This window comes from Corticium candelabrum, chromosome 1 (genome assembly GCF_963422355.1).
Source record: "Corticium candelabrum chromosome 1, ooCorCand1.1, whole genome shotgun sequence".
Taxonomy (NCBI): Eukaryota; Metazoa; Porifera; class Homoscleromorpha; order Homosclerophorida; family Plakinidae; genus Corticium; species Corticium candelabrum.
Genome location: NC_085085.1, coordinates 5493523 through 5503732, shown reverse-complemented (window position 1 = coordinate 5503732; position 10210 = coordinate 5493523). Strand labels below are relative to the sequence as shown.

The 10210-nt window shown below is 41.1% G+C and overlaps 2 protein-coding genes and 1 long non-coding RNA gene across 3 annotated transcripts in view; 1 reads left to right on the top strand and 2 right to left on the bottom strand.

Annotated features, from left to right (window-relative positions):
* LOC134193077 (uncharacterized) overlaps nt 1-3585 on the bottom strand; it is a 3619-nt gene extending 34 nt beyond the window's left edge. Inside the window, exons 1-3 of the mRNA XM_062661870.1 lie at nt 3273-3585; nt 634-1203; nt 1-580 (exon numbers count right to left, since the gene is read on the bottom strand). The exon at nt 1-580 is cut by the window's left edge and continues 34 nt beyond it. Coding sequence (XP_062517854.1) covers nt 508-580; nt 634-1079 — 519 coding nt within the window. The 5' untranslated portion in view covers nt 1080-1203; nt 3273-3585 and the 3' untranslated portion in view covers nt 1-507. The remainder of the gene's footprint in view (nt 581-633; nt 1204-3272) is intronic.
* A 1168-nt stretch (nt 3586-4753) lies between these two features.
* LOC134187430 (uncharacterized) lies at nt 4754-8631 on the top strand. Its single transcript, XM_062655551.1, has 10 exons — nt 4754-4809; nt 4876-5265; nt 5350-5507; nt 5582-5708; nt 5961-6034; nt 6114-6393; nt 6457-6583; nt 7420-7489; nt 7863-8509; nt 8572-8631. The coding sequence occupies exons 1-9, from the start codon at nt 4791-4793 to the stop codon at nt 8298-8300; spliced, it is 1683 nt and encodes a 560-aa protein (XP_062511535.1). The 5' UTR covers nt 4754-4790; the 3' UTR covers nt 8301-8509; nt 8572-8631.
* Nucleotides 8632-8953: 322 nt separating this feature from the next.
* Nucleotides 8954-9991, bottom strand: LOC134197075 (uncharacterized). The gene is made up of 3 exons (XR_009972594.1): nt 9887-9991; nt 9465-9832; nt 8954-9403 (listed from the first exon to the last, which is right to left on the bottom strand). It is a non-coding gene; the product is annotated as an uncharacterized LOC134197075 (long non-coding RNA).
* Between the last annotated feature and the right edge of the window lie 219 nt (nt 9992-10210).

The window sequence follows — 10210 nt, the reverse complement described above, 5'->3', positions numbered from 1 at the left end:
GTTGTCATTGCTAGACAATCTGTGCTAATGGTGCATGCGTGCACGTTGTGATGAGTGCTAGCTCTGCCGCAGTCTCTGTAGACATCTAACTGCTCAAAGTTTATTTTTCGACTAACAACAGTGTGCAACTTTCATACACAAAGTTCATGTAAAACAGCAGTAACACACAAAATCGTATACTTTCCAATCTACTTGACTGCATAGATACAATAAATAATTTAATTTAGGAACACAAATGATCATATTCTACGTATACTAGTGTCATCAACTCAACGCAAAAAAAACATGAAAGTATAACAAATCTATTTACTAAGGTATTCTGGCTACCTGCAGAATATATAATGATGGGGTTCAAGCTTAACGGCTAGCTGTGACCTTCATTTTCTAGTTTAGCTGCAGAAGTGGTGTGACTTACTGGCTATAGAATATCTAGAGCATGCATTCTAGTGAGTCCTATGACTGCATGCAACCTTCCATTCAGAAAAAGCTTTCGATCCTTTTCATATGCTACACCTGGTAGTCAGAGAATTCAACAGTACTGGCACGTACATTGCAGTCATATGTCTGACTATTAGAAATCCTTGAAAAAAACAACAATAATTACTAATTAAAAACAAGTATCAATCGCCTTACAAATCAGTTATGCTTGACATGCCCTCTGTTGGTTTGACTGCACGAGTATGTTTATCCTGACATCTAGACTTAGGATTCCGATCTGCATGCACGTGAAAGTGAAGAATATACATAAATGCAAAAACAAATATGACTGCCACTTCTCCTATTCCTGACACCAACCCAATCTGTAGCAGAGACCTCGAGCTTTCAACATTTTCTTGAAATAAATCGGTTGGAAACAAAGACGTGGTGGTTGTTTCCATGGAGCAGCTCATAACAGTTTTGATGCCTTTATCCCAAACACAGCGTGAGTCTCCATTCTGCACTGCAGTGGGACAATGTCTAAGAAAAGTGAGATAATTGACTACCATCGAGTTGAATATGTGGATGGCGTGGGCCTGTTTGAATGTAAGTCGACAAGTTGTTGAGCAAGTAATTAGCATCACGGCTGCAGACTGAACCATGCAACAAGAGAACACCGCCAAACTGGGTGGCAGACATCATTTTGACGCTACTGGTGGGAACATGGCACAAACACAGCCACGAAAACAATGCAGCAATGGCTTCAGACAGCATCATCTCATCCACCTGCATCCATACAGACATATAACACACATACACACAGACACACACGCACATCATATTGTAGACCAATCGTGTTGTAATTTCAACTAGAAATATGCCACTGCTTGTCGGACATCACAGAAATGGTGACACAAATCGATGTTAGTGGTTTACAAAGATTGATACAGTTACGCAATCTCCTTTAATATGACAACAAGGTGAGTGTTAATACTAGTAGTGAACATCACTACTATTTGTCATAAATTGACATCGATTTGTGTCACCATTTCTGTGATGTGCGACAAGCGATGGCATATTTCTTGTTATAGTCACAACAAGAGTACTATAGAAAACCATCAAAGGAGCTGAGACAAGTTTGTAGTGGATTCAATGTGGTATACTTTGATCGGAAAAGCATCTAGCGCGCGTACACCACGGTGGTCGTAAGGACAGGTTCCACTGAGCATGCGCATTCGAGTAGCGCGAAGTATGAATTGCCACAAAGAACTAGTCTGGGCAAAGATGAGAGGATACCGTCATTGGCCAGCTAGAGTGAAGTTCTCTTCGTGCGTTTCTGTGATCGTTTTCTCTCACTGTGTCTGTATAGGTGGAAGAATGGACAAGGACGGGAAAGTGCAAGGTGTTCTTTTACGGGACACATCAAATGTGAGAGGGCAGTGAGGAGTCTTTGCAGTTTTAGCGCGTCGACGTTGTAAAAACGTATTGTCCATTGCTATGACGTCATTTAGAGTGATGTCGGCTTCACTCGTTGTTTGTCCGGACAAAGATGTCTTTTCCCCCTAGAATGGCCCTGGAGACTTCAAGTTTACTCTCCCGAAAGTCATCATAATTGAAAAACACGGAGAGCTGACTGCAATTCCATGTCAATGTGTCTCTTGTTGCCATTGCGCGCCCTACTGGCCATTAGAGTCTGTGCACTAGCAAGGGCCGTGCAGATAGCGGATGTGCGACGCAACGAGTGAACTACACGCGCAGTCCAGATCGCTGTAACTAGACTTGGCAGGCTCGCCATTCTACGCGAGTAGGACAATAACCTAGCTAGGAATACACTCACCTTTCCACATGCTGAAGTCGTCTTGAGATTTGGATAGCGTGAACCGTGGTGAATTAATAGTACCATATGGTCGTTCAAACCGACTGTAACGGTGCACGTAACACACTAAGCGCTACATATTATCGTCTGTATACTATTCTCTGACATCTGGAAAACGCGACTACTACAATGACGTAGGAAGATGTTCACGAGCGAGGGGTTGTACCCTGGATGTCATCATGAGTACATGTAAACAAAAACTACTTCGCTGCCAGACCGTGAACAGATTTGCAAAGTCAATAGCACAGAAATTTGAAATTCCTACACTGAGCGAAAGGATGCAGCCCCCATAACCCTCGGTTCCTTCGCCGGTGTAATAGCTATAGATCTGGCTCGTCTAGGTAACCTTCGGAAAGCCGTGCGCGACGACGAAGCAATGCTGTATACATATAGGTCTGTACAATTACTTGACTAATAACCTCCAGTACAAACCAAACTATCTAACAGATGAAAAATACCAAAGGGACGGCTTTTTGTATTTGGGAGAAAATATATTATCCAAATTAGGATCAGTACGTGTACCTATCACACACAGACTGCCCACATTCTGCGCAATCACAGTGTCAAATTATTATCGATCGAAACATCATGGAGATAATTTGTTTCTATTGTTAGTCTAGGAGTGCATAGGCAAGAAAAGAGTTATACACATGCAGTAAAGCACAGCATGACCATTCTTGGCGTCGGTAACTGTCATTTGGACTAACTCGGCCATCAAAGTTGTATGTGCGTGGGACATATCTTGTCTTCCCCCTCGTGGGGATCTGACTGGCTATACGTATACCCTCAAGCCTACAAAATTTTTCGCAAGCAGCAGCTAGAATACAGAAATATATCGACGTCCGGCAAACGGTTAATTCAACTCAAGGCTCATAGAGCGTTTGAGTTTGGAATCAAGCCACGTAGACATGCTTGTAAAAACACGAGACTTTTAGTACGGTCTCACAATTATTGCAAACATCAACTACACACGTCATACCTTGAAAAGTGGTAAGACTAGAACAAGTATCAATGCTAGACTCAAGTTGATAGAACGCATCTTTGTTTCCACTCGCCCCATCCTCCAGAGAACTGTCTAGCACAAATGTAACCAAACTCTCGTTGTAGGAAGCGTTTACAGCTCCGTTGTAGGGTAAGAAACCCGTTCACTTTCGAGTGAGTCGTTGAGCTCGTTACGCAGGTTAGACTCGTGACCACGCCTAAATTGTCGTACCCGGATACTCAAGCGGTGACCTACACTAGCCAGTCCAAATTTGCATCTATGTACTGATCTGTTTAACTGACACAGAAGTGCCCAATAGTTGACCCTGCATTTTCAATGTCTTGACACGTACTGCTTAGCAAATTTAATTAGAGTGGAACACTCCCGCTGGTAAACGTATAGTGCATGTGTACTACGACTGGCTAACTAAGTATGTAGAGTATGTATGACAGTCCCAGTCATGCACCAGACCTACTTTTGCCTGTCCATTATGAGTCAATCTGACCTTGTGACCTAGACTTACAGTAGAAGTTACATTGAGCACGATAATCGGTAATGGGCGTGCCAAAACATTACTTCAATCTTCGCGCTACTCTAGCGATGGCTTGGAGCTAGAGCGCCATAGCGCTACCCTTGCATGTGGACTGTCTCGTCGTAAACACTCTACATTTCATCTCCCTAACACAAATAATTAATTAATATTTCAGGGGATTTCCCAAGAATTGTTTTTTGTTTCGGTTTTAATTACACGTGTCGGGTTAAGTTAGAGTATAGTGCGCTATTTTGTGGATGCATGCATGTGGCTGCTATAGCTCATCATCTAAAGTCCGTTCAAAGAATGGAGAGCCCGTGGGAAATGTGGTTACCAGATAAGGCCTAGAGGGCGGAAACAACAATATTGCTCTCATCTTAGATTGTAATACTAACAATCGATAAATGAGCATTTAGAGAAGTGGTTGCTACCCAGCCCTCACTGCCTAATATCTATCTACTTTAGTACGTCAGGGTCCGTCCTGTTCAACAGTTTTCTGCCATTCGAACTGGCCAGAGAAGGCGTTGAATGTGACGGTGGCGAAATGGAAGCAGTATGTCGACCATGTCATCCAGAAAGTAGAAAATATTACAGAACGTCAGATGGCGTGCTCGAACAAGCGGTAGAAAGATTAGTAGGTGAGGAGAACTCTTCAGACAGTGAAGAGATCCTCCTAGGAGACGATGAGAATGACAACAATGATTAATACAATTAGTCTCGTAGGTGTCATTTACTGGCGGTATTCTTTGTCGGTAATGCATTGGAGGAGTCTCTTTCAGGAAGCAAGCTGTATCTACTAACCCAAGATATATAGAGTTAATTTGTCCAGAGATCTGACTCCACCTAGTCACGTGCTTTCGAATGATATGTTTATCAACGGCGTAGGGGGCGTACTTGCCCAGATACGGGAATTTTCCCACGGGCTCTCCATTCTTTGAACGGACTTTAGAGAACTCACAAGTCGACACAAATCTTGAGACAGCATGTCCATCGAGTGTACAGGTTGGCAAGCTATATTAGGGACTTGCTGATAGGAAAAACAGAACTAAATGACTTGTTTCCTTGTAGCTGTGCTCGTACTTCTTCTTTATTGCTCGTTGCCTTGCCATGACAGCTCCATTTCATGTCAGATCCCTATCAATGTAGGCTCTCATGTCCTGTCAATTCAAGATGCTACACTTGAAGTGGACAACATCGATCTAAAGTCGCTAACAACGACTGCCAAATCGCCAAGGATCAGTGGGGAAATCGTTACCGATTTGCCTGGCTTACAAGCCTCGATTAAGGCTTCATTACCTGGAGGGCCAACAGAACTTGCCCTGTTTCAAAAAAAGACGCTGGACGTTGCATTCCTTACAATTAGCAATGCCAGACTTGTTTTGACAAGAAATGGTGGAGTAAAGCAATCTCATTGGAAGCTGTCTGCTGATTTGGTGATTACACCAAACGGAGGAGAGGGTGCTTATGAGTTTGATGTCTATCATTAAATCTTGATTACAAAGTACGATTATTTACCTTGCTGTATCTTTAATTAACTTTTAGGCAAGCGGATGGTTCATGCAAGTACAACAAAACAGACTTCCGGGCTCGTGTTGAACACAAGAATACAACGAAGTGCACGTAATCAGGAAGGGCTGCAATCAGCGCTGTTTAAAACACAAATTACTACATCAAAACTGTTGTTGCAAGGATATGCCAAGGTACGTGCTACGTATGGAAATAATTTAAATTGTTGTAAATCTTTCTAACACTGCTATTTATGGATTTTGTGCAGACAATAGTTCATCACAACACTTTGCATCTCACTAGTACTGTCGATATAGGCCTAGCAGGTTCTACATTTAGTTTTCGTATGACAGGAATTTGGCCACAACCATTTGGCTTCAAAAATGTTGCAGTTTGTAAGTATGCAAATTTATAGTGTAAAAGTAAGAATATATATTAGTACATTAAGCTATGTGTTTGATTTTGCATTTTGTGTGTTAAAATATAATTCAACTACTGAGGGCAATATATAAAACATCATGAATGTGAATTGTATAAATGTATTCTATGTAGATAATATAGGTTGTGCAGTCGGCTCTGCATGTGTTCTGTCTTGTCTTTTGCACACCAAATATATCGTTGTAATATTGTTGTCTAATGTTGTACAGCAAATGTTGCTTTGCAACTTGGCTTGACTCCAGCTGGCACACTATCTTCAATCGGTTTTGAAGGAACTCTCAAAGTGCTATAATCAATCTTTTAGTGTCGACCATTTGTCTGGTTTCAATTAACTGACTTTCTGTTGTTCTATTTTGCTGCAGGTAAAAGATCTAACCGGGTCAGCAGCTGTCTATTACAGTGTTGAAAATCCATCGAAATTTCTACTTAGCTCCAGCATGAATCGTCTAACTGTTGGAGATATCATTGGTCATTTCTTGGAGTTGCCCAAAGAGATAGCAGACATTCGTTTTTCCTTTGGGTTTAGCGCCTGTTTTTGCACAGGAGCTGTAAAAATCGCAGGAAAACAGTATAGTCCAGGAATCTTCTTCAAAAGCACTTTTGAAGTTCCTTTCTTGGGAATTAGAGCTGAAGTACAAGTCGGTCAGTAACAGTTCTTATTTACAATGATGTTTTTTGTATAGTTGTACAAGTTCGAAATGATAGATGTGTCAAGACAGTTATACGCACGGTTGTCGTTGGAAAAAAATATTGACTGGGGATTTCTAAAAGTTCAAAGAAGTTTTAGTGATTCTGGAGCAACAAAGGGACCCATTCTGTTGACAGACATAAGGTGCTGTATGTAACAGCTGTCTAGGCTGCATGTTTATGGTACTTTGTTTGCCATCCATTAATCACGGTATTTGGTAAAACTGGAGCTCAAAGAAGAACTATTTGAAGCAATATTAAATAGAATTTTACTTAAATGATTGTACACACACACGCGCGCGCACGCACGCACGCACGCACACAAACACACACACACACACACACACACACACACACACACACACACACACACACACACACACACACACACACACGGCATTGTGAGACATTGAATGCAGCATAAATAATAAATTCTGCACTAACAAATCGAGTGCAATAGCATGCAATAAGAATGCAAAGTAACAGATCTGTATGCAATAATTTGATAATTATTCTTAACAAACAGTAAACAGAGTTAGAACCTACGCTGATATTAATATTTTTACAATTTTGACAATGGACAAAGAATTAATTACAAATATGAACAAACTACACGCATGTACTGAGAGCATGAGAGTAGATATAAAGATACATATGCTAATTAAGTTCTGTCCTATTTTTCTTTATTTAATTTCTGCATCTAGTTGGATTGCTCATTGAGACACGTACAACCACATCATGTGCAATTGTGTAATAGAAGCAGTGCATGTATGCATGCACTCGTGAAACATAATACTGCATTTGCTTAACACAGTCTGTTCTGTCACTGTACGTGTGTTGCTGTCACACAATCAATGGTCATCAAGTCCTTATGTTTAGTTGTTTACCAACCCACATTTGGTCTTTAAAAGCATGTGTCAAGGCTCCTGAAATGATGCTGTTGATACTAATTGTTTTAATTAAAGATTGTGTTGTGTGTAGGCCATATGAGGGTAAGTTCCTGGTGGACACAGAAGCTGCTGTTGAGATATCGGGATCTCGAGTTTTTGAGGTTTGCCATTCAATTGTTGTTTGTTGGTATTAACTGTTTGCTTTAATTAAATTGTGGTTGAATAAATTCATCTGAATTTAGTGGTAATGGCTATTTAGAGATGTGTTTGCGTAAATTATGAGCCATACTAAAATTTGCTTTACTACTAAAAGCAACGGATTTGAAAACAGAATTTGGAAACAGTTAAATGGCTATTTGTGTGTGTGTGTGTGTGTGTGTGTGTGTGTGTGTGTGTGTGTGTGTGTGTGTGTGTGTGTGTGTGTGTGTGTGTGTGTGTGTGTGTGTGTGTGTGTGTGTGTAACTCTGCTCTATTATGGTGTGCACTATATACTATATGTACTTATATATAGCAGATACTTGATCGACTTTCTAGGTACATTTGAAAATTAAGGTAGATTGGTCTTCACACAAACTCATTTTTCAAGTGAGCATTTACTACGAGTTTGATCTCTTTGAAAAGATTCTCAAGACTGCGGCACATACAGTCAAGAGAGCAATGGATGCCGTTAAAAAAATTGCGGCACATACAGTCAAGAGAGCAATGGATGCCGTTAGAAAAATAGATGACAATATTAAGTATCATCAAGAAAGAATCGACTACTGGACGAAGTATTGTTCAGATGCTACATTGACATGGTACTCGAAACTATGGCACTGTGCGGCAAGTGTGATACACATTGCTCCGCATGTGATTGCAATAGCTGCTATTAAAGTCACAAGAGTGGTTGCTCTTGTGGGTCTCAATATTGCCAATGCGGTTTTGGAGGGATTGGAGTTTGCTTTCAAGGCCAGAATTGATTGGCATTACTAGCACTGCTGGTGTATTAATTTGCAATAGTGTTCAACAAACAGACAAACAAATATGTTATTCCACACCATTTTTTGTTCCTAATGTAGTTTGTCAACGTTTTTGTGTGCTTACATTTGCTCTAATTTGAATATATTTTGAATATCAAAGCGTGGTCTTTTCATGTAGAATATAATAAAGAGTGTCAAAAACGAGAGATTCAGAAACTGATCGTACTCATATACATGTAATACTAGTATGTCCATTAAGTTAATGTAGGTTGCACTTTTTTTAGTCATAGATATCAAGGAGTGAACGACTGACTTTTCTGTCAAAGCAAGAAATTGAAGAATTCCACAACTTTTGATACATCTCTTATCCATTGGGTGATGATCTTGTGCGTACTTTTCTTGTCTAAGAGCTGAAACTATCACTCAACATGCAGCTGGCCTGCATTCATGCTCTTTAATTAATTGCTGTTACATGTGACACACTGAACGGAAATGTGACTAAAGGAATACAATTATAAGTACTGTGCACGTTGACACACACACTCGAGCGTGCACACACATGCACACGTGCGCGTGCGCATACACACACACACACACACACACACACACACACACACACACACACACACACAATGACGTGGATCAGAGTACAGTACAGTACACGTACTCTGTAGTCTGTTTACAATTAGCACTGCCAGCCTACAAGTCCCAGCAACAGTTATGTCTAAAGTAACACAACACATACGCACTATTCCATAGCTGTAATGTCTAAATCAGAAAGCAAAGGCTGTTCTACCTCATCCGCAGTTGATCAAGACATGTGTATAGTAGTGATCTCAAAAGAGAAGATGTTGATTGTCGAAAATGTCACTGTGGCGCTGAAGCTGATGGTTTACATCGGATAATTGAACAGCAAGCAAATGAAATAGTGGAACTTCAAAACAAGATTAGAGTTCTCGAGCATGACCTTGCATCTGCAGAGTCTGAGTTGCAACGAAAGGCACTCTCACTCAACACACATACTGCCAAATGGTAAAATCAAGTATTACAGGTTTTGTGTGAGAAATGTGCTTGATACAGTGTGGAGTTCGACAGAAAGCAGCAAAGACGATTACTCTGTATAGCAAACAAAGAATCAGGCCAAGGTACATCAAGTCATGTAAGCTCATGAGCTCACCGCCTTAGTTCCATGAATACTCAAGAGTTGCCTAGCTAGGCTAAACGAATTTTTGCTGACTCTAGTTCGACAAGATATATAGTTTCACAGTTCCACAGTTCCACAGTTCAAGAACGCTAGATAGGGGAAAGTAGTCCTAGTATTCAGTCACACAGACAGTGACATTGTGTCACGTTCGGTTACTCCATGGAAATGGGTTCCCCTACCGCAAATTCTTCACCTAACAAAACTTCCATCGGTAGACAATGAGTAGTCTGTCTTTTCACTTCACGTGTATCTGTTCAGAGTGTGAATCAGACGACTGCAACTTGAACAGCAGTCTCTTACCCTCGAGAAGCCGTACTCAAGTAAAGGATTCCTACGCGTCTCTACGCAGGCAAAGTCTCTCACAAGATGCACGAAATGGTAAGTAGTGAGCTTACCTACAAATCCTAGTCAACGGCAAGATGATCTACGCTTCAGAAGCAGACACGGAAACGTGGACTTTGTGTACAGAGATGGGCATGTCAGAGAAGGCATGTTACCGTCCAAGATTGCGCAAAGCTCCACCCCACATATCGTCTAGAATAAATTATAACAAATCTAGTGATGCGCAGGCGCAATAGTTAGGCCTATTATACGGGACGTCAGTTTATGTGGAATTTCCAACTCCAACTTCACGGCGGTGCGGTGACTGTCTAGCCTCGCAAGCCAGGCTCTTCCGGGCAGTCGCTGAGCTAACCGCACTTGAATCACACGAGTAGGAG